This window comes from Saccopteryx bilineata, chromosome 3 (genome assembly GCF_036850765.1).
Source record: "Saccopteryx bilineata isolate mSacBil1 chromosome 3, mSacBil1_pri_phased_curated, whole genome shotgun sequence".
In the NCBI taxonomy this organism is placed as follows: domain Eukaryota; kingdom Metazoa; phylum Chordata; class Mammalia; order Chiroptera; family Emballonuridae; genus Saccopteryx; species Saccopteryx bilineata.
The window spans coordinates 197,479,076-197,506,014 of NC_089492.1; the positions used below are offsets into that span (position 1 = coordinate 197,479,076).

Below are 26,939 nucleotides of genomic sequence, written 5' to 3' on the forward strand. Positions count from 1 at the left end.
ACAAAAACCTACACAGTGACCCCATATACCCTGGCCATATTTGGGAGGATTTACATTAGTGATTTGTATTCTGTGTTTATCCCAATTGAAAGTGTATTGTTTAAAAAATGTGTGTTATGGGCAAATATACAAATACCAACAAGGAATTTGGCATGTAAACACCAACAGGATTTACAGAAAAGGAAACTAATTTTCTTACTTTAACTCATAATCTTTTCTGAGAGCTTTGACTTGTATACTTTAGAAGTATTAGCAGGTTTATTTAGTACCGTTTGTACCCTTATCTAATAGCTAGTTCTAGATGTTACAATATTATCAAAATAAGGCAATATAATTATGAATATAATATACATGTATATATATGTTTATATATGTAATTGCTGCTATAATTGAGCAGTGAATACATATTCTACAGAGCAGTAGGTTTTAGAATGGATTATATGTAGTGCAGAAGAGTTGGTTTTAGGTGCAGACTAATTTTTATTCAGGCTGGATTAACATAATGTTGCAATAAATCTAAAAGGAAAGGTTTGGCAGAGAGATGTTGAGACAGACCAAGAGGTCTTTGGTGGCTAGAGAGGAGTTAGTGATTTGGTGTTTTGGCTGTGTATTGAGTAAAATAAGAGAAGGAGCTAACTAAGTAATAGTTGATGGGCTCAGGACTTGCTACTCCAAAATGTAGGATCTTGGCATAATGCAGTGGTTCTCAAAGTGTGCACCAGGGTGCACTGGTGCACCCTATGGTATTCCAGAGAAATATGTGCCTGTTGGGGACCAAAAAACCAACAGGGTTTTGTAAGTTTAGTTTTTGGGGGACAGAGGTGTGGGGAATTGGCTGTAAGCTGACAGTCTGCCCAACCCCCCACCTCACTTGCTTGATTAGGTTGCAAAAGGCTGTTAAGCCGTGGTGCTGGATTGTTTACACTGCCCCCCCCCCCCATATTCCCCAGAAAGACTGGAGGCAAGTTTCTTCCATCCTTTGGTGTAAAGTTAAGATGATATGTGTGGTGGGAGATTTCTGCACTCAACACAATTAAGCGTAAAAAGAGGAATTCTTCAATGTATTGATGAGGAAATGAGAGTTTGCCTTTCAAATATATGTCCAAACATTGAAGAAATCACTAGGACACATCAGGCTCATGTTTCTCATAAACACAAGAATGAAAAAACTTAACACATTCATGCCGGGACCTGCTGAATTTACTAAATCTTACTAAGAATGTATCTCTATATATAAAAAGATAACTTTTTTGCCATTTATTTTTTAACCCCTCTTTTTTACGAATTCTAAAAAGCATAACTCAGGCCCTGGCCGGCTGGCTTAGTGGTAGAGCGTCGGCCTGGCGTGCAGGAGTCCCGGGTTTGATTCCTGGCCAGGGCACACAGGAGAAGCGCCCATCTGCTTCTCCGCCCCTCCCCTTCTCCTTCCTTTCTGTCTCTCTCTTCCCCTCCTGCAGCCAAGGCTCCATTGGAGCAAAGTTGGCCCATGCGCTGAGGATGGCTCTATGGCCTCTGCCTCAGGCACTAGAAGGACTCTGGTTGCAACAGAGCATCGCCCCCTGGTGGGCGTGCCGGTGGATCCTGGTTGGGTGCATGTGGGAGTCTGTCTGACTGCCTCCCTGTTTCCAACTTCAGAAAAAATACAAAAAATAAAAAAATAAAAAATAAAAATAAAATAAAAAGCATAACTCAAAAAATGTAACATAAAAATGTTTTTTAATGTCAGAATAAATTTAATTTTGTTGTATTTATTTTGTTTAATTACCATAAAAGCATGCTTGGACTTTATATTTTTTCTTTAATGTTTGACTTAATATAAATTAATGTTATAATAATAACATATTTCTCATAAATGTGTATATAGTGTTACTACAATTATTTGTAGGATTTTAAATGTACCCCAACTTCAAAAAAGTTTGAGAACCACTGGCATAATGAATACTTTAAGCCTAAGGGGTCTCAGAAAATATCAAAAGTTTCCCCAGTAAATCTATCATTGTCAATTAATGTAGAGGAGAAAAAACTTTTCCTCGAACTGCTTAGGTTCCCTGGCTGGGTCTGAAAATGAAACTGAAACACATACAAATTTATGTAATATAAATTTTTCATGGCAGGAAGCTTTCATGAGGAAACAAAGATATGAAGAAATAGTTAAGCCTATGCCTTTTATGTTAGATTTGATGGAGAGTGGACAGTCATGAAGAAATATGGTAGGTAGGTCAACGAGTGTGAGGTAAGTATAGTAAACTGGAGGTCCTAGCAGAGTCTGGTCGTTAGGGTTCTTCTTAGTGTCCCCTTGTTTTCAGAGATAAGGATTCTCCTTTTCTCTGTGTACAGGCAGGGCACCTCTTACATCAGGGTTTTATGACTACTTCAGACGAGAAGGGCAGGGGAAAGGTTAGAGTGGCTGTCCTTCTGCCACCTTCTAAAACTCCTTTACCTTAAAACAGTTTATATGCCAACGTGCCCTATCTTGGGGTAGTGGATCCTGAACCCCCTCATAGTCATCACAGTTTTGAAAGAGAGAGGTGGTATATCAGAAGAAATGCTGGAACTGCTTGAGTGTTGGGATGAACTTCCAAGTTGGACATGGGGGATGAAGGTGGTGGTAACAAGTAGTATCTGTAACTAGTCCAGAGAAAAAGAGAATGTCAGTGTGAGGTGCAGTGGTCTCTGTGATAACATTGTGGACTAGTGATCAGGCCTGGTATTAGTGTGGATGTGGAGAACAGCAAACATTCTTAGTCATTAGGATGGTGCTGTTTGAGTTTTAGGACAAAGCTAGGAAGAGACATGCATGGAGAAGCAAAGCCAATTTAGATAATTTATTAAGGAACTAGCAGACTTGAGAAGATAGGTAGTAATGTTGCTAAGTGGATGAGAGACTTAGAAATAAATGTAAAAGAACCTAGGACTGCCACATGAACTATAATAGACATACTTTTATTACATTGGCATTTGAAAATGTAAAAGCAGATATTCTGATAAAGACAGACACTAAAAGTCCCATTTGACAAATCACACTTAAGGGGAAGAATGAATCACTGAAACTGATTGGCAAGAGAAGATATGTTTAGGAGTGAGATCCAAAAACTGATAGAAAGGAAGACTATAGACAATTCAGGTAGAAAGTAATGGTTCCTCCTCATAGCACAGGGGAAATGTGAGTTTTGTAGGAATGGGGAGAGTGAAAGGGTGTTTGTCCATATAGTATTCAATTTTATTAGGTTGCTGTCTTCAGTTTTAAGAGATTGATAAAATTGGAATATGAACTATTAAGAAGAATCTGGTGGTAGCACAGGCTTTATCTTTTTGTGCTTAGGACAAAATAAATGGTGAGAGTAATTTGTCAAAGAGGCACATTGGCAAATTTCCAGAATTAACAGCCAGCAGTCCCTGGTTGTTCAAGGCCATGAGCAAAATAACAGAGTTAGTAAATAGCATGTAGTAGTATAGGAGGGGGATATTTCTGTCCATACCTGAATTGATAGGGTCAACATTATTAGCTTGAGCACAGACTTCTAATTCAGCAGGTTGTCAAACTTTAATGTTCATCAGAATCTCCGAGAGCTCGTTATGACAAAGGTGGCTGACTCAGAGATCTGGAATCTGCCTTTCTACAAGCCCCTAGTTGTTGCTGATGCTGCCCTCCCTGTGCACTGCAGTTTGAGAACCACTGCAACTAAAGATTCAGATAAGATCATCTAATCATAAGATAATTTGTGAGGGCTTGTTTTTTTTGAGTTCTTATATTTTAAATCTAGTCTTTGTATGAGGAGTATCACTAGGCTCAGAAGCAATCAGAAACAACATACTTTGGGATAGCAGAGTACAAGCCAGGAGCAAATGAACCCTGGGAAGAAGAATGTGGATACACTTAATGCTGAGGCTGAGTTCTCCTAGAAAAGGAAGGGCACACTTTGATTGGCTAGCATGGCAAGGTCAGTCTTTGATTATGAAGATGGGAAGCAACAGGGAGGTAGAGGGAGGCAAGTTGAAAAGTAGACAGGTGGTTGGGTAGTGGTGATGCAGCTGCACAGGCAAGAACAAACTCTATATAGAGAGTTAGCATAGCATATGCTGCTTTACTCCCCCGCAGTAAAAAAACAAAACAAAACACACACACACACCACACACACATACACACACACAAAGTAAAACTATAAAAAGCTTGGTTAATCTTAAAGCAAAAACAGACACTGGCGTATGACTTGAAAAGGAATATCATATAGTAGTAGACTGGTCAGTCAATGTTCAGTACCTTACAACAATGGTCCCCAACCTTTTTTGGGCCACGGACAGGTTTAGTGTCAGAAAATATATGTTTTCACGGACTGGCCCATAGGGTGTGGCGGATAAATGTATCACGTGACCGAGACAAGCATCAAGTGTGAGTCTTAGATGGATGTAACAGAGGGAATCTGGTCATTTTTAAAAAATAAAACATCGTTCAGACTTAAATATAAATAAAACAGAAATAATGTAAGTTACTTATTCTTTCTCTGTGGACCGGTACCAAATGGCCCATGGACCGGTACCGGTCTGTGGCCCAGGGGTTGGGGACCACTGCCTTACATGACCTCACACATTAGAGTCCTGAAGCTGTGGGACATGGTCATCTAATGTGGCCCCTGAAACCCTTGCATCTGATCATGTTCTGAATGAACTATTTTAATGTGAAAAAGTGAAGGAATGCTTCATCCCTGATCCAGATCTCATTGAGAATACTCTAAAAGTTTAAAGTTAACAGTTTTTAATGTTGCTTGTTTGTTGAATTCCACTCAAGAGTAAACATTAAAGTGAGAATAAAGACAATGGCTCTAATCCTAGTCCATTATTATATATTTTATAATTTTTATTTATTTATTTTAGTGAGGAAAGAGAGACTGAGAGAAGGGGGAAGAACAGGAAGCATCAACTCCCATATGTGCCTTGACATGGCAAGCCCAGGGTTTTGAACCAGCGACCTTAGCATTCCAGGTTGATGCTTTATCCACTGTGCCACCACAGGCAGGCTAGTCCATTATTTATAGACTAACTAACTGTAGGTGTCTTACATGATGAGGAAAACTAAGAATTGTCAGGTTTTATAGGAAATTGCCTGTTAAAATATTATATATTTACTTCTTTAAAGAGAGAGAACATTTATAAAGAATAAAATGGCAATAACTATGCACCTATCTATACTGCTCACAAAAATGAGAGGATACTCCAAAATGCATATGAAGCTATAAAATATCCCCTAATCTTTGTGAGCAGTATATAATCACTTTAAATGTAAAATGAATTGAAGACTGTAATCAAAAGACTGTAGGTAACCTGGCTGGTGATGGCCAGTGGATAAAGCGTCAACCCGGAACACTGAGGTTGCCAGTTCAAAATCCCAAGGTCAATGGCTCTGAGTGCAGGCTTGTTAGTGCAGGGTAGCTGGATTGAGTGGGGGAGTCATCTGCACAATCCTAAAGCTTGCCAGCTTGAGCTCAAAGTTTGCTGGCTTGAACAAGGGGACACTGGCTCGGTTCAGGGCAAGGCACGTATGAGAAGTAGTCAGCGCACAACTAAAGCGGAAGTAACTACAAGTTAATGCTTTTCACCTACTGTTTCTTCCTCCACCATGTCTTTTTCTTTCTCTCTCTCTCTCCCTCACCCCCTTTCTCTTTTTCTCAAAAACAAACAAACAAACATGGGGGAGCTGAATGGGGAAGCAAACAAGATCCCTATATATTCTGTCTACAAGAGACCCACCTCAGCATGAAAAAACAGATACAGAGTGAAAGTAGAAGGATGGAAAAACGTACTGTATTTCATGCAAACAGTAACAACAACAAAAATAGCTGGGGTAGATGTACTTGTATCAGACAAAATAGAATTTATTTAAAAAAGACTTTATTGAATTCATTGGAGTGACATTGGTTAATAAAATTATGTGGGTTTCAGATGCACAATTTTACAATACATAATAGGCTTTAAAAATAAGTTTATAATAAAAGACAAAAAAGGTCATTATGTAATGATTGTGGGATCAATCCAACAAGAGGATATAACCCTTGTAAACATTTACACAGCCAACATTGGAATACCTCAATATATGAAACAACTCGTGATGGATGTAAAGGGAGAGATTGACAGTAATATAGTCATAGTAAGGGATTTTAACACTCCATTGACATCAATGGATTGATCTTCCAGAAAATCAATAAAGAAATTGTGGCCTTAAATGATATACTAGGTCGGATGAGTTTAACTGATATTTTCAGAGTATTTCACTCCAAAGCAGCACCATATGTATTACTTTTAAGAACATGGGAAACACTTTTCAGGATGGAGCACATTAGAACACAAAACAAGTCTCCATAAATTTAAGAAAATTGAAATCATATCAATTATTTTCTCTGACCATAACGGTATGAAACTAGAAATTAATCACAAGAGAAAAGCTGAAAAATGCACAAAGACATGGAGGCTAAATATATATGTTACTTAAACAATGAATAGGATAACAGTGAGATCAAGGAAAAAATCAAAAGATACCTTGATACAAATAAAAATGAAAACAATGACTCAAAATCTATGGGACACAGTGAAAACAGTCCTAAGAAGGAAATTCATAGCGTTATAGGACTACCTCAAGAAATAAGAAGAATCTCAAATGAACAATCAAACTTCACACTTGAACTAGGAAAAAGAACAAACAAAGGCCAAAGAGAGTAGACGAAAGGGAATGATAAAGATTACAGTAGAAATAAACAAAATAGAGTCTAAAAAGCTATAGAGGACCAAGAAAACTAAGAGCTGGTTCTTTGAAAAGGTTAACAAGATTGATGAACTTTTATTTAGACTCATCAAGAAAAAAAGAGAAAGGATCCAAAAAAATAAAATAAGAAATAAAAGACGTAACAATCAACACCACAGAATACAAAGGATTGTAAGAAAATACTATGAACAACTGTATGCCAACAAATTGGACAATCTGGACAAGTTAAATTTCTAGAAATATACAATCTTTTAAAACTAAATCAAGAAGAAACTGAATCAAGAAAAAAATCTGAACAGATTATCATTAATAAAATTGAAGCAGTAATCAAAAAACTTCCAACCACTAAATGGCTTCATGGGTGAATTTTACCAAACATTCAAAGAACTAACATCTGTCCTTCTCAAACTATTCCAGAAATTTCAAGAGAAGGGAGGCTCCAAAACTCATTGTATAAAGCCAGCATTATCCTAATTTCAGTCAGATAAGGACACTATAAAAAAAGAAAACTGTAGTCCAATATCCCTGATAAATGTAGATGCAAAAATCCTCAACAAAATATTAGAAAACTAAGTTCAGCAATACATTAAAAAGATCATACAACATGATCAAGTGAGATTCATTCCTGGGATAGAAAGTTTGTACATTAACCACCAGTCAATTATTGTGATTCATCACATAAACAAAATGAATGATAAAAGTCATATCATCCTATCAATAGATGCAGAAGAAACTTGATAAAATCCAGCACCCATTTATGTTAAAATTTCTCAGCAAACAGGAATAGAGGGAACATATTTCAATATAATAAAGACCATATATAACAAACCCACAGCTAGCATTATACTCAACAGGGAAAAATTAAAAGCATTTCCTTTAAAATCAAGAAAAAGACAAGGATGTCCACTTTCACCACTGTTATTCAGCATAGTACTGGAAGTCTTAGCCGCAGCAATCAGACAAGAAGAAATGAAAAACATCTGAATTGGAAAGGAAGAAATAAAACTGTCATTGTTTTCAGATGACATGATAGCTTATATAGAGAACCTTGAAGATTCCACAAGGAAAACTAATAGTACTGATAAAGGAATTCAGTAAAGTAGCAGGATACAAAAGAAATATTTAGAAATCAGTTGCATTTTTATACAACAATAATGAGCTATCAGAAAGGGAAACTAAGCAAACAGTCCTGCAGTCCTGTTTACAGTTGAATTTAAAAAGTATGTAAGAATCGACTGACCGGGCGGTGGCGCAGTGGATAGAGCATTGATCTGGGACTCTGAGGACCCAGGTTTGAAACCTCGAGGTCACCAGCTTGAGCACGGGGTCGCTGGCTTGAGCCCAAAAGTCCCTGGCTTGAGCAAGGGGTCACTGGTTTGGCTGAAGCCCCCGAACCGCCTGGTCAGGGCACATATGAGAAAGCAGTCAATGAACAACCAAAGTGCTGCAACTACAAGTTGATGCTTCTCAGTTTCCCCCCTCCTGTCTGTCTCTGTTTCTCTCTCTCTCTCTCATTAAAAAAAAAAAAAAAAATTACCTAAGAATACATTTAACCTGCCTCTGTGGCTTTGAGCGCGTCATTGCACTTTTCTAAGTCTTAGTCCCTACGCATAGATGGGAATGATAGGCACTCCTTTTTTTCAAGGTTGTCATGAGGATTCTGTGAGACAGTCCAGAGTCCAGAGGAGCTTTGTGGGATCTGTGGGGCTTGAGTTAGGGACACAGTGCTTGATGCTGACAGGCTGAGGGTCGCAGATTTTGTAGAGGGCTCCTCAGTCCAGTTCATGACTTAGCACCAGTGAAAGGCAAGCACGTTCCATTACCTAGGATCCTAGCTCTGTGCACATGTCTTCTCATCGTAAGGAAAGAGGGAAAACTGACAGATGTGAAGCTTCTTATGAAACTGCATTCAGGTTCCGAGTTCTTTTCTGGCATCATTGTCAGCAGTAAGCCAACAGCATGCTTTCGTACACGTGAAACTAATAACAAAGTAATATTGAAGGTAAAATGCACAAAATGCAGAGAGAAACAAGACAACTGGAAGGCAAAATTAAACCCTTCAAAAGTTAAAATCTATCTGGAAATATGTGAAAAGTCCATATTAAATAACTTGGTAATAACTACATCAAAGCATATTAGAATTTAAAATTAAGAATAGGTTAATTGTGGGCTCCCTTTCCAGGAAAGGTAGTGTAACTAGGAATCAGGAGAACAAAAAGGGGTCTAAGACTGTATAGTTTTTCTCTCTGGGATACTGTTAGAATATGAAGTTTCTGTGCCTCCAGTCTTGATCTGTGAGAATCCTTGAAATACATGTTCTGAATTGTTGAATGTTCTAGAATCTGAGGTGAATAAAAGATTTTTTGGATTACATTTTGAAACCATACTGAGTGTTAGTATGACAGACCATGCTCACCCTTTACCATGACCACTTAGTAGCTCTGTGGTCTCAGGCAGCACCCTCATCTGTAGAATGGGAGTGGTAGTGGGATGGTTGTTAAGATGAACTGATTTAATATCTATAAAGAACAGTGCCTGGCACATGGTTGCTGCCATGTACATGTTAGCTATTGATGTTACCTACATAACCTATACTTAAAAAAAAAAAAGAACAAGTGGCATTAAACATCTTGGAAGACATTCTTGCCTCCAAGTAAAATACAGACACTGAAGAATTTGAAATCCAGTGATAAAAATTGTCTATTTTCTTGACTATATTAATTAAATAAAGAAATTTATAAGCAAATAGAAGGGAGTACAAAGGGAGGGAGGAAGGAAGGAACAAGGGGAAGGAGGGAGGGAGAGAGAGAAGAAGGAAAGAAGTAGGGAGGAAAGGAGGAAGGAAAAAGGGGAAAGAGGGAGGGAGGGAGAGGGAAGAAAGAAAGAAGGAGGGAGGGAGGATGGAAGAAAGGAAGGAAGGAAAGGAAAGGAGAAGAGGGGAGGGGAGGGGAGGAAGAAGGAAGGAAGGATGGATTTCTGTTAAGCATTGCCTAATGTGATGCTAGGATTTGAAATCAAACCAACTTTATTTTGACACTGAGAGAACTTGAAATTTTCCCTTTCATCAGTTAGTTAAATGGAATGTGAAATTTGTCAAAATACTTTAAGACCTCAGTTTTTAGAATCATGTTTTGTTTTTGAACTGCTGTAATTTAATAATGATTTTGAATAAGTTTACAGGGAGTCACGTTTAGCTCATTTATCTTTCACTTTAGTTTTCTAACTCATCTCTTTTTCCTCCAAAATCCTTATACCCCCCCCCCCCCCCAAAAAAAAAAACCCTTACCTAACATTCCTTTGGTGAAGAGAAAGCCACTGATCTCAAATTGTTGACTGTATCATCCAGTGTGCATACATTCTGGCTTGTCTGAAAGTTTGTTTCACCTGTCTCAGGAGCAGGCTTAGCTTTCATAAATTCTAGAACAGCACTTGTCATCATGGATTAAGCACTTGGCAGGTCTTTCTTCCCTGTATACGTGTGCCAAAAATTGGGAGTGAGGGGAAATTAAAACACATTACTTGATAATTTAAAAAAAAGGTTCTCAATGCTATTGTCATACTTGTGTTATTTATATGCTGTGACTTTGTGTAGTTGTCTGATTTTCATACTCAATCCATCAATATTGTTTCATTTTATAATCAGAGCCTTATATCTTTGTATACAATGTGTATATGTACATGACATTTCTCTTTGTTTTTATTTGTTAGAATTTACAATTTACCCAGAATTAAATAATCTAGAGAAAAAATAGGCCAGACCATATTTTTATTATTATTTTTATTGTTAAAGTTAAATTATCTGTTTTTAGAACATATAAATTATTCTCTACCAATGAAGTAAAGCTGACAGATCTGTATTTCAGAAATAACTTCGGTGGTAAACACCAGTTTTGCTATGTATATTTGTGAATGTGTTTTTTATTAAATAACATTTGTGAAATTTGTAGAGAAATTTAACTTTATAATTAACAATTGAAAAATTGGAGACTATCAAGTATTGAATATAATAAATCCTAAGTTTAATGTGTTATTTCCTTCACTTCTAAATAAAGAACTGGTTATCTATACCCAAATCTCAATTTAATGTTTCCTAGATTTTACCTCCTAAAATGTCAACCAGGGTTATGATGTTCCCTTCTTAAAATATTTTCATGTTTACCAAAAAAAAATTTTTTTTTGGTTTAGTTCTTTTGGAAAAAAGAATGGATGATTTTCTCTTTGACTACAAAGCAACAAACCAACAGAATTATTAATTGTGACTGTGTTGTACTCTTTTGCAGACATCTGTTTCTCATGTATGGCATATAAAATGATGATTACATTCCTATTTGAAATAAAATCTATGTGCTCATAATTTCCCACTGCATTTTGAAATATCTGAGTTGTGCCAAGGATTAATTTTTGTTTGGAATAGACAGAAAATTAATGAGTTAAAATATAGAAGTATTAAGCTGCAAAATAACCTACCCAACATTAGAAGGGACACTTCTGAAATAAGTGAAGAATTTAAACTGCCACCAGTAGAACCGTAATTTCAGCAGCTGGTGACATAAGATGGTGTTAGCATTGGCAACACAAAGGAAGAAATCTTGACACAAGGAGGAAGTGGTACCAGGTCTTTAACAGTTTATCTTATTTACCAGACACAAGTAGTCTTTTCTTTAATATTAGACAGGTGAGTGTTCTTTGTTCCAAAGACTTTTTTTTTTTTGCTTCACACTTATCATGGTTAAGTAAAAGATAAAACAATTTTTTAAAAAATCCTCTCTTCATTTGAGTTTTTTCATGTCTTTAGTAGTACAGAGGTCCTGTCCCCAGCCTATGCTATTTAGCTTTCCACAGCTGTTCTCTGATTATATTCGTAAACCGAGATACATATGTGTGTGTGTAATATACAAATTATATATATAGTAGGTATAAGATACAAACGTCTGAGGACACTGGAAAGATGTGGTGTCATTAGAGCCTTTTGATCTCATGTTCTGTGTTAAAGAGGTAACAGGGCTGTTTTACTGATACAGCTTCACGTGGTCTGTCTTCAGTTTCAAATTTAAGAGATATTTTTGTCAGCAGTAGGGCTGTAAGCTTGTATGTTTGGAAAGAAGACATTTGAGTATCTACAACAGAGCATTTGCTGTGAAGTCAATTATCTAATTACTTTTGTTGAGATTGGCAGTGAAAACACTGGCAGGAAATGGAGAGGGTGCTGGGGGCTGGAGAACAGTGGACAGGAGAATGTAAGCAGCAGAACTTCTTTAATAATGTAAAAATAATTGTTATAAACAGTTACATATATATAAGGTCTACCGGAAAGTTCTGTCCATTTTTGGAATAAAACAAAATACAAATTTTTCTTACCGTCAATAAACTTTATTAAATAATTGCTGTTATTAGTAATGATTTCTTGCCAGCGTGAGGGCAATTTGTATATCCCATTTTTGAAAAATGTTTTATCTTTTGATGCGAAAAATTAAACCAGTGCTTGTTTGATATCTTCTTCATTTTTGAATTTTTTGCCCTTCAAAAAATTTTGTAAGGACAAAAACAAGGGATAGTTGGAGGGTGCTAAGTCGGGGGAATATGGTGGATGCGACAGACATGTTTCTGTATCATTTCTTCCTTGTTGAAATTTGTAAAAATTACAGTGGCGTAAATGAACTTTATCAGTAGCCATGGGTACACTATCGCTTCACACATAAGACTAACATGAATCAACTTTGTTTTAGTTAATTTGCTACGTCAGTATGTACACAAAATAGAGAGGCACACATGTGCCAAATAAACATGTGCTTATGTGTCGAAACTTGTTGTGATAGAAATGGACAGAACTTTCCGGTAGACCATATATATATATATATATATATATATATATATATATATATATTTTTTTTTTTTTTTAAACTGAACATTACAGAATAACTTCTGAGTTGCTTATTAATCTCCATTGCACATTTATAAGTTGTTCTTATCTTTCCATGCTGTAAAAATGCAGGTTCATGGAATTGTACGGAGATCTAGTTCATTCAATACTGGCCGAATTGAACATCTGTATAAGAACCCCCAGGCTCACATTGAAGGAAGTAAGCAATGTTCTTTTTTTAAAAATATCTTTCTATAAGTTCCTATATTATAAGGAATTTTCAAATGTTCTTTTTCTCAAAGTGCATCAGATTGGTCTATCTACTCAGGATGCCTTCTGTATGTTGTGAAACCCATCATTGTTGGCTGCAACCGGGTCATAATGTCATCTTGGTTAGGCTATTATGAGGACACTGATCAGGTCATGCTACTTTAGAGACCAAGAGTAGATACACCTTTGACTCCTCTTCAGCTCCATAGTCACAGAGCACTCTTGCTTTTTATGTTTGGTCTAATTTAACTAAGCAATCTTTGTACATTTATTTAATTTTAAAAACAATTTGTGAAGACAGGTCTCAAACGAAATGCAATAAAAATTATGTTTAATTGCTGTTTAGATCATTGTCAATATATGCAGAAGTTTGTTATTTTTGTTAATGAAATTGCCTGTATGTGCTGTGGTTTACAGAGCACAGTCACTGTGCTTCCTTGCTTGAGCTTTCAGCAGCTCCTGAGGTTGTGAATGAGACAGTTGACAGATGAGTAGTACACCAGAGAGAGGCTGTGACTTTAACAAGGCCACACACCATGTAAAAGACAGTACTGGAACGAGGACACAGCATTTCTAATTTCCAAGGTCATCTTGTTTTACTCATCCAGTCTTTTCAGCTGGCAGGGATAACCCAGCCAGTTTGTAATCCATCACTGATTCTGTATCCACCTCAGGCCTGGACTATTTGAAGGTTTGGGTTTCTTGTGCAGGTGGCGACATCATCAGGAAGATGACCTCATTGTTCCCAGGAACGGCTTTTTATCTTAATATTTGAGTTATTCATTACATCTTCCTTAAAAACTATCATTTTTGTGCAGAGTACAGAATGGTGCTACTATTGGATCTAGTGTCAATATTGTGTAAAAATAATGAACAGATCAAGTTAGCAAATTGCCCATCTATGTGCTTCCTTGCTTGAGCTTTCTGAAGCTCAATGAAGTCAGTGTAAGGATGTGCTTTGCTTAAGGGTTAGAATAGGCTATTTGTCCTTTAATCAGTCAGGTCACTACTTTAGGCATTTTGTGGATGGCTTAAGGATTAATGTTTATGAAGTACTTAAAAATTATTAGATAAAATTACCTGAACATAGCTAGCTGTCTTCACTTTTATTAGTGTGTTAGATTTTTTTTTTTACTTTTTTAGTGAGTATATTCTTTGTCTAAATCTCACTTTTATGTAATATATCTTACAACCACCTGGGAGCCATAAGATATGTTAATGTATAACATCTTTCATAATATTGTGATTTTTTAATAAGTTCATCTGAGTTTTTACAAATCCTGTAGAGTCACAAGCAACAAGTATGAATATCTTTCTACTATTTCAATTTTTAGAGCCTGTTGTGGCAGTACCAGTCTGGTTTTCAGACTTTCAGAATATGCGTTTCAATTTGGATATTTTAAAATATTGGACTTATGTTGTTTTCTTCTATCTAATGCTATGTTTTTGAATCCTAAAGACATGAAGCTGCACTATGGTGATCTCACTGACAGTACCTGCCTTGTGAAGATCATTAATGAAGTCAAGCCTACCGAGATCTATAACCTCGGAGCCCAGAGCCATGTCAAAGTAAGCCATTTTCATTGTCACGGTTTCTCAGGTTGAGTTCCTAAGTTATTCTGTTTTTTTTTTAATTTTGGCCTGTTGTTTCTTTCTTTTTTCTTTTTTTTTTTTTTTCCAAGAGAGGGACAGACAGAGACAGACAGGCAGGGAGGTAGATGAGAAGCATCAGTTCTTTGTTGCAGCACCTTAGTTGTTCATTGATTGATTTCTCATATGTGCCTTCACTGGGGGGGCTACAGCAGAGCAAGTGACCCCTTGCTTAAGCCATGACCTTGGACTCAAGCCAGCGACCTTGGGCTTCAAGCCAGTGACCTTTGGGCTAAAGCCAGTGACCATGGGGTTCTGTCTATGATCCCATGCTCAAGCCAGCGACCTTGTGCTCCTTGGGTTTCAAACCTGGGTCCTTTGTGTCTCAGTCCGATGCTCTATCCATTGTGCCACTGCCTGGTCAGGCTTTCTATTGTTTCTTAGTATAGTAATATAAGTATAGTTCTCAAATTTAATTACAACATTAGTTTGGGTATTAATGAATCCTAATAGAAATACTAATACATTTTTTTAAAGTCCATTCTTTGTTATTGAATAATATAATAAAATCTTCCTGCTAACATTAAAATAGCAGTGTTCATTTATTTTGGATTGATCTTGTAGTTATGGGCCCCACTCAGATATATTTTCTGCCATTTTAAATCACATTGTAAATGAAGTGTTTTGTTAAAATGTTGGGGAAATGTAACTCAATAAAACTTCTATTTTAATATTAATTTTTGCCTGACCTGTGGTGGTGTAGTGGATAAAGCGTCGACCTGGAAATGCTGAGGTCGCCGGTTCGAAACCCTGGGCTTGCCTAGTCAAGGCACATATGGGAGTTGATGCTTCCAGCTCCTCCCCCCCTTCTCTCTCTCTGTCTCTCCTCTCTCTCTCTCTCTTTGTCTCTCCCTCTCCTCTCTAAAATGAATAAAAAAATAAAAAAATATTAATTTTTGGTAGTGGTTATATTACTGGCTAAAAAATAGTATTTTTTTATGTTTCAGTGATATGTTAACAGAATTAACTTTTTTATTATAAATAGTAAAAGTCATTGAAAGAAAAACTTTATAGCCTCTTGTCTCCTCAATATGATAACAGCTAATATTGATTTCTTTCTCTTGATTCAGATTCTCTGGTCATCTGTCTACCACTCTTTAGTTTTTGATTCTGGAACAAATTGCATTTTTTAATAAATAAAAAACCTGAGAAGCCCATCCCCAGGGTTCTGGTAGTTTAACTTAAGTTTTTATTGCTAAATCCTAGTGCTCACTTGAGTGAGGGAAATCTAAAGCCAGGAATGCTGTGACGTCTATTGAGATACTTTTCAATCAGGCAAGTTGGTGGAGCTTCAAAATACAAGCAAATTAACTAAGTTAAAACAGTCTAGAAAACTTATCAGTGTTTCCTGTTTGATAAATGAATTCAGCAGTCTTATTTCAGAAAGCATTTAAGGTGATTTGTTATTTATTTGCTATGTCTCGGTAGTCCCAACCTTGGGCAAAATGGAAGCTATGTTTCTGTTTTATATCTCTATTATAAACCAGAGCAAATGAAACCAGGTGTAGAACATTAGAGAAACATAGTGGTAAGCTCAGTTTTTAAAATTGCTATCAAACTTAAAATTTGAGTGTATATTCTTAAAATTTCTCTCTAAAATATTAACCTTGAAGGATGGCTACATATCAAGCAATAAAAACACTTCTTGTTTGTGCTGTCTGAGAAAAAAAATTAATGCTATTCTTAATCTCTGGTGATTGATTCTATTTTGTATTCAAGCTTAAGCTTTGAGCTTGAAATGTATCAAGATTAGAGCAGAGCTGTTTTTCTAAATGATTTTAAATGTATTTTCTAATTTTGAAAGGATATTATGTATACCATGCCTTGAGAAATTATCACCCCTTTCCTATAGAGAAGCAGTGACTCTTTAGCACTGCAGGAATGGAGATTTTATTTATCCCTAACTGAAGCAGGCAGTCCATCTTCCATATTATCATTTGTCTAGCTGCTTAGCCTTCCTGACTAACCAGAGACTATCTTCCAGACAAAACAGAATGTTTTGGAATGAATACTCTGTTATTTAATTTTCTTCAGATTAAAATGCTTCCTCTGTGAATGCAAATAGTTTATTACCTCTAAAAGCTATAACACTGGCATGGTGTGAGATAAAGGAAAATTTTATAAAGAAATATAAAATAAAATTTTTATAAAAATATAAAATAAATATTTATTAAAAAATATAAAATAAAATTTTATATTTACAGAAGGCTTTCCCCTCTGCCATTTTGGTATTAAGTGAGCCGGTCTTTTTCTGAGATGTTTTTGTAGTTCAGAAAGTCTAATATACTTTCCTTATTTTGAAGTGAGCCTAATAGTGAGTGTCTGGTTATCCTAGAGTGGTTGTATTGTAAGGATAAAAAGCATAGGAGATTGCTTGATCAGGCGGTGATACAGTGGCTAGAACGTTGGCCTGGAACACTGAGGACCCAGCATGGGATCATAGATGTGATCCCATTGTTACTGTCTTGAGCCCAAAGATCGCTGGTTTGAAGTCCAAGGTTGCTGCTGGCTTGAGCAAGGGGTCACTTGCTCAAATGGAGCCCCTGGTGAAGGCACATATGAGAAAGCAATCAATGAACAACTAAGGTGCTGCAATCATGAGTTAATGCTTCTCATATCTCTCCCTTCCTGTCTTTCTGTCCCTGCCTGTCCTTGTCTGTCTGTCTCTCTCTCACACACATACACACACATGCACACGCACATACACATACAGGCATAGGAGATTGAATTGATTCCTTTCAAGTTGCTTTTATATGAAGTTTGTTTTTATTGTGTTTTGCTTGCTTCCAAATGCTGGTTAATTGGCAGAAATGGTACTTAATTGAATATGAATTTTGTTTGTAAGATCATTTACCATATTTTTCACTCCGTAAGACGCACCTGACCATAAGATACCACTAGAGTTTTAAGGAGGAAAAAAAAAATCTGAACCAAATGATGTGTTAAAACATTTAATAAAATACTGTATTTTTCACTCCATAAGACGCACAGGCATTTCCCCCTCCACTTTTGGGGGGGAAAAGTGCATCTTATGGAGTGAAAAATGTGGTAACTTCAGCAGGTATTTGCATGCATGGTAAAGTGGAAGATATAAAGATGTCTAAAACCCAGTTGTATTGTGGAGGGTCTCAGCTTTTTTAGCGGGGATTTGTGGCAGGTGACAGAGGCTGGTACTAAATATTTGGGTCTTTAGAGAAGGGTGAAAGAGAACTTTAGTTTGAGGAAGTTATGCATGTTGTCAAGGGAGAGGTTTAGGAAGGAGGTTTATAGACTTACTTAGTGGGAACTGGTAGTTAAAGTGTAGGTGATAATATAAGGCCAAGAGTCAGAAGTGAGACAACTTGGAACATGTTTGCAACATGATAAGCATTCTAGATTAGCTGACAAAAAATGTTATTGAGGATAAATGTGAGGTAAGGCTAGGTCAGAAGTTGGGCTGTGTTTAGGCAGCCTCCACCTATTTTTGAATAAGTGAACTACAGATTTAGAGGTCAGTTTTATAGGTAAGAGTCTGAGGTAGAGCTTCAGAAGACATAGGAAGCTGTTGGATGAAGACAGTGACAGAAAAAGTGGATTAATGAGGGTGTCCCAAGATGCCTGGTGGAACTGGCTCTTCTGCTGGCAAGGTATGGGGAGCCAGGGAAGAGCGAAAGGGATTATACTTCAGTGCTCAGGGAAACGGGTGTTTATGAAGGAGCTGTTGGAGTCGGGAAGAGGAAATGAGAAGTTCCCTCTTGGATATGTCCCAGAGGCAGTACTGTGAGGACATTCAGGTGAAGCAGGCTATGAGATAGTTTAAAATATGTTGTGAGGTTTCAATTTACAGAAATGTAAATTCCTTTCTGGGATTTTTTGAGATGCCAAGGCAGCTGGAAAAGAGGAGTCAGTTGAAGGCTGCAGACCAAGCCTGGGGATGTGCATGTTTCACGCTGTGACAGGAGCAAGAGTAGTCACTGATGACAGCAAGTAGAAGATGGAGAGCAGGAAGGTGGAACTGTGCTACAGAAGTACAAAAAAAAAATCAGCCATTTCAAGCAGGAGGCAATGCTGGCAGTGCTAGGTAATTCAGATAAATCTAGGAGAATGAGAACCAGGGGAGAGGTCATAGGCCTTGGAGATGATTTATGAGTTTTAAAAAGAGCATTTTAACGATATGATAGAAGAGTTAGTCAGAGGGCAGAGGGTTTAGAAGTTAAGGAGTTATGAGGGAAATGTAACTCAAGTAGAGCCTTTTTAAGAAATTTCCTGGTATAAAAAAGATTATGATTCCGTTAGCTTCCCCTAATGAATTTCTGATTCATTAGGCCTAAAGTGGGGTCTGAGAGCATCTGTTTCTAGGATCTGTCCAGGTGATGCTGCCCCTGGTCTGGGGACTCACTTCACTTTGAGAACTGTTGCTGTAATGTTTCAGGTGTCTTGGTGTATCCATATATAATATATGACTTAAGTGCAGTCTTCCTAGGAACTTCCTTCAATGTATCCACTTCGGGATTTGATATGGTAAAGCCCTATACCTTGCCAGTTCATGACTGTGTGAGCTTTTAAAGCCTAAAACCATACCTTCACCATCAGGAATGACATGAATGGAACAAATTTAAGGAGAATCCAGTATATGTTTATACCAGAATTCTTCACATTCAGAAATCTTTTTCTGGTGCAATATGTTTAGTCCATGAGAACAAATACTTCTCGGGTACTCTTAGTATTTTAGAACAGTAAGAGTACAAGCCATTGTCAGAATGTCTTTTCATGTCCATGCTCCATGCCAGTATTTATGCTGTGATCTGGTGTCAGACTGATTCTTAGTCATGGAGAGAGTGGGTGTGGGGCAGGGACTGGCACTATGGCAGGTGGTGATGACAGCCGGCCAGAGTGCTCTGTGGACATTGCTCTGTCCCTCTGTAAGTCCCAGGCTCTGCATCGGGCTTCAGTTGTCTGCCTGCGCTCCTAGCAGCTTGTTAGGGATTAGGATGGAAAGTACATATTTTGTTCCTAATGATTAATATCTGTATATTAGTCAGCTTTGTAAGATATATTGCATTCATAGACAGTAGTCTTTATTTATTTAATTTTTTTGTTATCATTTTTTTTTCATTTTTTTATTTAATTAATTGTGTTTACATAGATTCTAGTAGCTTTTAGACCAGTGTTCTTTCTGACAGTAGAATGCTTGCAGTAAAGTTAATTGAAATATAATTCTTATTATTTGGTTTGGAACTCTTTTGGAAGAATGTTCTAATATTAGCACATTTTGTATTTAATTTTGACCCCATGACTTCTAGACTGGGCAGTATTTGTGTTGGCCTCTCTCTGCACAGAATAAAGTCTTCTATCACCCTCACTTCTAGTTAATTTGATGTGGGCTATGGTATGCTAAAAGTAAGAAAAATAAAATAATAGGAAGTTGGTCTGGTTTCCTGTAGGAAACCAATGAAGATGAAATTGGTTCTTGGAATAAACCACAGCAGTCTGGGAAACACTGACTGAAGACATTTTTCTGAATCATCAACAGAAAAGTTATGACTCATGAAGAGAAGTATAGGTCATTGAGAGGCTGGTTTGATCTTATGTAACTGAAATGTACTGGTTATTAAAAGTAGTTCAACCTAGAATGGTGACATCATCTAAGTCGGAACAAAGTGTCTAATGTATATATACTGTTGCCCATTGTGAGAGGAAATATTTTGAAGCCTGCTTTGTTGTTGTTTTTTACTGTGTAAATAATAAATTTTTAGTAATTTCTGTCTTAAATTTCTTATCTATTTAACATTCCTGTTATGTTTTTGATTTTTCTACCATTCCTTACAACATCTTTGATAATTCTATGTCATTTTGAAGTCATGGTGTTGTACAAGCTCTTTCTACAGTAAATCTAGTTCAGTGTTACTCCCTTTCATCTCACAATGTCATGTTGTCATTGTCTTTATTTTTTCAAAAATGAAAATTATGTAGTCATGAAATGTTAGTTAAAAGGAACTTTAGAAAAAATATAGTATCATTTTCATTTTATAAATGAAGTTGCCTGCTCAGAGTTTCACATCTGCTTACTGGACAGTTCAGGACTGGAACTCAGATCTTTGTATTCTACAATTTGTTTTAAAAATCATCCAAGACAATGATTTTTGTCTAGTAGTCATGCTAATGTAAGGTTCCTTAAGTACTTTCTTTTACTACATATATATGTCCCTTCTGAAGCTTATGTTTTCCCCCTTGTGTCTTTTAGTAGAGAGAAAAAGTCATTTGCTCTTCTGATTTTAGTTTTCAAATCCCATCTCAGGGATGCAGACCATTATTGAGCCTTTCTTTAGTTTTTCTCTTATCCTAGTTCAGTAATTCTGTACTATTTTTTTATTCTCTAATTCTCTTGTTTTTACTTTCCTTTTCAATTCTATTGTATATAGTTTACCTGTTTAATTTTGATTCGTGACAGCTAGGAGGCATAAGTGCCCACAAGATAAGATGGGGCATGGCCAAGTGCGTAGGACTGGGATTTTCTATTCTAGTTACGTGGGACTAATTGGCAGATTGTGAACATGGAAGCACAAAGGAGCCAAAACTGCATTGTCCTTATAGTGGCATCTCCAGCCCAGAAAGCTAGGCAAGAAGCAGAGTTGATTGTGAGCCAGGTACCTAATGTGGTGGCCAGGCAAAATGAGAATCAGGGAGAAATGAGTCAGAAAAGCCATTCGAGGGAAAGAAGCTGGGAATAAAAACATGCATAGGAATTAAATGTGGCCCTTGGAAAGGGGACTGAGAAATTTTAATCTTAGTTTAAAAATTGTCCTATCCAGTGGCTTCTTCCTGGCTGGTCTTGAGGGTTGAAATTTATAGCTGGAGCACTAATTCCCATATTTATCTCTAGGAAGCCTAAACCTCTCATGGCTGCTCTAATTGAGAGCAGGGAGTAGGTGACTAAATGTATGGGGAGAATGGCTTGTGCTGGGGAAGGGCAGGTGTCTAGGCTGAACATCTAGTTAGTGCCTGAATAACCCAGTTCTAGAATAAAACAAAACTACGACAGTGTGGCCCTTTACTGTATAATTATAGCAAGGGTAAGGGTGGCTTGTTAAAACCCCAGAGTAAACAACAGAGAGGACTGTTCTTCCATGTCCTTGCTCATTCTCTTATTTATTTTGGATCTTGGGGAGCTGACAGGGAGCTGTGATTAGAGTAGGAAAATGAGGAGTAGGCAGGGGCATAATTAATGTTGTTAGGAAGGGAACTGTCAGAAAACACCCTTAAATCTGGATAAGACTCTCAGCCCATGTTCCACACAATTGCTTGTTGGAGTCCATTCACTCAAGTTGTTTGAGCACAATTATTTTCCTATGCACTCTGGTTGCTACCTGTTACCAGGGTCTGATGCACAAAGAGGCTCACAGGTATACAAAGCACTATGATGAGTGTTGGAGTAGATGACTGTCATGGGGCAGAAGGGAGGACAGTTTTCAGGAAGCACTGTAGTACAGGCAGGAGTTCTCAAATCGAGGGTACACGTCAGTATTCTGAGGACATATTCTGAAATTTCAAACCCAGGCCCACGCCATAACCCAGGCTTGGTGGATCCTGGTCATGTCACATGCCACTATATGATTTTTGCAGAGTGCTTAGCCTTTCTAAGCTTTCATTTTCTCATCTATAACATGAGCACCTGCCTTAAGTTGGGGATCCTATGGGCCTTTGCACTTGCTATGGATGGTAACATTCTTTCCTAGGTATCTACTGGCTTCATTTCCTGAATTTTTCCCAATTTCACTTAAATGTCTGGTTCTCAGCAAGGCTGTCCTGACCATCCCACTTACACGGGTAATTGTCCTGGGTGTGGCTGCACATCCATCCTAAGGGAGTTAAGTAGGTTAGTAGGTCAGTATTGTAGGAGCTAGGGCAGAGGGGCACAGCAGATGCAAATTGGCTGCTCTGCCCCCCACCCCATCCCTGTGCTCTCTGCTCATTATTCAGACTAACAGGAGGAAATCGTCCAGAGATGACTGTGCTAAGGTAATACAGTGAGTCAACGTGCCATTTATTGCAGCTTCTAGCTGAGATGGAGGCCTGTCCTTTGTTTCAGATGCTGTTTAAAATTTTATGCAAGAATGTTTTCCGCATTCAAATGTGCTCAGTTCTTGCCACTGAAACTCTAACTTGTTATGACATATTATAAAGGGGAAAATGATGTTTTGGAGCTTTGGTTTTTTATTAAACAGGCCATAGAATTCTGAGGTGGAAGAAATCTTGGTGATGAGCCAACTCAGGCCCTCATTTCAGAGTGCTGCCTGGGACTTGATGAGCAGCAGAGCCCACTATCTAGGGTGGAACCCAGATCTGACACCGCTTGGTTTATTGTCATACTACTAATCTGAGCAGACCAAATGGGGTTTCACTGAATAAGGGGAAGGTAACCCAAGACTCAGATACTTGATGTTTTACCTCTCTTGTCTATCTGCTACTTATTACAGTGACGTAAAGTTTCAATGCAATAGGTTTGAGTTTAAAACATTATATTTTCCTTGCTAGAGGGAACTGGTTATAATTAATACCATACAACTAGTGTTTGTGTAGCTAGGAAGATCCCCAAATACAACAATGCAAGGTGTAATGTTAATATATCAGTGATAATAAAATAAAATTATATAGTATAGGGAAAGTAGAAATCCATAGTACTGACTCATCAGGAATAATCACAATCTTTTTGATAGTTCAGTACACTTCAATATAAAATTTTTATACTCAGTACCTATACTCTCCTGGTGTGTAAGTTTCCCAAAAAGCTGTGGGAGGTGAATAATTGTTACTTATGTAATCAGAAAACTCAATAGCTTAATAACCAAAGTGGGTAATTTGTTCCTGTTTATATACTTGCTTTTTAAAAAGAAATTGACAGGACAGTTATATAACTATAATGTCAGTTAGGCTGTGTAAGATTTAAAAATATTTTATTTTATTATTACAAATACATTTGTGTCCATGTATGAGTGCACACATATTATTACTTCATGCTAGGTCTCTGAAGATAACTTACTTTGCTTAATAGATCTATGAATTGATACAGGCTTATGTGTTTTATGAGGTTTAAAATTTTTGTATTTTCATAGGTAATTCTTATATGCGCTTAGAGCAACATAATATCACTCCAATTTGTTAGCAAATTATTACTATTGAAATTATGCAGGTACCTATGGGCAGATGGCTTTACTTGATACAGAACAATGAATATAACTTTGAGAACCTGAGTTTTAATAAGGTGTGTTTGCATTTGACCTAATATCCATGCATACAGTAATGTATCAGTTTCTGGAAAAATTATCTCTCCAACTGGTGAAGTTGGTAAGGTGAACGGAGCAAATTTTAGATATTTTACTGTCCATGGATAAGTAGCTTGTGTGATATAAACCTCTACACTTAAGTCAACTGTGTTTTTGTTCTTCAAGCCTCCATTTCTTTCTAATCGATCTTGTCGTTTGTCGCCTGTGTGGGCACAGTGCCCACAATATTTTAAAAATTTGGTAACTACTTTATTTTATTACAAAGTGAAATTGCAATACAAAATCTTTTCATAATTTGATGTTTGTGCCTACAATATATAAACTGCACTAAATATAAATATGGCTTATTTGTTCCTATGGTTCTTAGTAAGAAATTGAGCATTTTTTATCTTATATACATGAGAGTAAAGTGGGACAGACTGTGCACTGCTAGTGGGTTCCATGTGTCTGTCATCTGGCTCAAATTTTTCTTGGAAGTCTGTTACGGATTTGAGCTATTGAATTCAAATCTAAAACCACTTTAAAAGTTCTTTATAGTCCATTAAGAATTTATATGAGAGAGAACACTTTATGAAAGTTCTCTCTCCCTGTTCAAACAGATTGTTCTATTTTATTAGAGCTAGGTGGTATTGTAATTTTGATAACAGCTAATAATGTTTGGAATTTTGCTTATAATTAGTGGACCACACAAAGGTATATTCGGTTTTGTACTCTTAATCTACTTACAATAGTGACTTGTTTACTAAATAAAATCCAAAGTATTATTTTATCTTTGCAAAAATTAAGCCAAAATTAATGCAAATAGTTAAATGTACATATTTATCTTAATATCGATGTCTAGATATATTTACACAAATAGTAAATAAATAGTAAGTTAGTGAAAGTACTGTGAGTGAAGCTATTTGTCTTAGACTTTTAATGATGAATGGAAAAGTGTTTTGGATTCCTAGTTAGATTAAAATCTGTAACTCACAAATTTGTTTAATACCATGGTTAGATGCATCTGCCCCCCTCCCAACAACAACACAAAACTTGTATACAAATTTAAGAATTTAAACTTAACAGCTGTTTTAAAACACTTTATAATGTTTGGTCTCAAATATGATTCTTGCTTTATCCTTTTAGTACAAGTGGAATTTTTAAAATTCTCTTTGTTAAAGTTGGAGCCTTAAAATTGGTATAGTAAGATAAAATGAAGCCTTTTCTATTTCAAAGAATTTAATGCATAAATTTTTTTTAACTTATACTACTCATCATTGATTGGAAACCTTACTAATGCCAGCAAAAATAAATTATAAGAAAATTAATTTAGATTTTTATTTTTTGAAAAATTTCTAGCATCAAGGATCAGTAGATTTTATTATGTCACTCTTTTTAGTAATATTCACCTAATATATATGTTGTTTAGGGATATTAATAAAAAGTCATCCATAATGAATTTAAATTAATTTACAAGTAAATGCATGCAGGCCTGGTTTTGCTCATTCAGCTATGTTAAGTACATTGTGTTGATAACAATAATGCAGTTATTATAAATGGCAAATTGATAGAGGGAAGGCAGCCAGTGTGAGCTTTTCATTTTGTTTGTTATGTAAGGGTAAAACCTTTGCCTGAGTCTCCTTTTCACTCCCACCCTTATGTATTTTATTAGTGCCAGTTTATTTAACAGTAAAAAGTGTCTTAGAAATCAGTAGTATTGACAAAGCGAGCACTTAAGTAGCATTCTTTAGGACTATTAACACGTCATTAGTCCTTATTGGAAATATCAATCGCTGCTTTTATGGGGTGGATTAATTGTAAATGGTTTGACAGAGGAAAGTTTTTTGTTTTGTTTTGTTTTGCTTAAGATTCCCATATGGTTCACACTGTAGTGTTTTTCTTATTTTTTTGGCACTGACATTTGTCAGGACAGTTCAGAGCCAGCATCATCAGTACTTAAAGGGGAGGCCAAGAGGTTCTGTAGTGTTTGATTAGTTCTCTTTTTCCCTAGAAAAGAAGCGTTTGATAAAGATTAGTTGATTGTTAGTTCATAATATTTGAGTTATTGGTAGCTTAAAAAATGTACATACTGCCTGACCAGGCGGTGGCGCAGTGGATAGAGAGTCGGACTGGGATGCAGAGGACCCGGGTTCGAGACCCCGAGGTCGCCAGCTTGAGTGCGGACTCATCTGGTTTGAGCAAACGCCCACCAGCTTGAACCCAAGGTCACTGGCTCCAGCAGGGGGTTACTCAGTCTGCTGAAGGCCTGTGGTCAAGGCACGTATGAGAAAGCAATCAATGAACAACTAAGGTGTTGCAACACGCAATGAAAAACTAATGATTTATGCTTCTCATCTCTCTCCGTTCCTGTCTGTCCCTGTCTATCCCTCTCTCTGACTCACTCTCTTGTCTCTGTAAAAAAAAATAAATAAATAAAATTTTAAAAAAATGTACATACTTTTTTTATCTGGTTGATTTACATTAACTTTATATTAAATATTATGAAAGTGTTATGTCTTAGTGATAATTTCATTAAATCATGTAGCAAGATATTTAGATTGTAATTAAAAAATTAATGCATTTTAATTATTTAAGTGACTTAAGACTTCCACTTTTCTTGTCACCATTCTTTTTCAATCATAACTACAGAAGTTGTCATATTAGCTAATATTTATAAGAAATTTATATAATGGAAATAATGGAAAAGGTATTGGTTTTGGTTTATGTTAAATAATGAATCTTAAGTATGTTTTCAGTTTTAGAATGTTGCTTCACAGAGAAATAAATAGAAATTCCTGGTAAGCTTCTACATTTTTGTGGGGAAGTGAATTATTCCTGAAGCTCCCCTTGTCATTTGGAATGGGGAAGTTTCTGGTGCTTAGAAGAGTGTTGTGCTCCTTGATACACATAGATGGCAGCAAAGTGTTACAAGACAGCGGAAGTCAACCTTGTAGCTTTAATGAAAGATGGGTGACAATATAAACTAATTTGTGTCAACATAGTTGCCTGTGTCCTGTAATAAAACATAAAAATAAGAAAGGAGCCTGACCTGAGGTGGCGCAGTGGATAAAGCGTTGACCTGTCGCCGGTTCGAAACCCTGGGCTTGCCTGGTCAAGGCACATATGGGAGTTGATGCTTCCAGCTCCTCCCCCCTTCTCTCTC

At 36.7% G+C, this 26,939-nt stretch overlaps 1 protein-coding gene across 1 annotated transcript in view; it reads left to right on the plus strand.

The window, feature by feature from the left end:
• The window catches only part of GMDS (GDP-mannose 4,6-dehydratase), a 797,768-nt gene that overhangs the window by 155,773 nt on the left and 615,056 nt on the right, over positions 1–26,939 (plus strand). The window contains exons 3-4 of the mRNA XM_066268525.1: positions 12,747–12,834; positions 14,344–14,453. Coding sequence (XP_066124622.1) covers positions 12,747–12,834; positions 14,344–14,453 — 198 coding nt within the window. The remainder of the gene's footprint in view (positions 1–12,746; positions 12,835–14,343; positions 14,454–26,939) is intronic.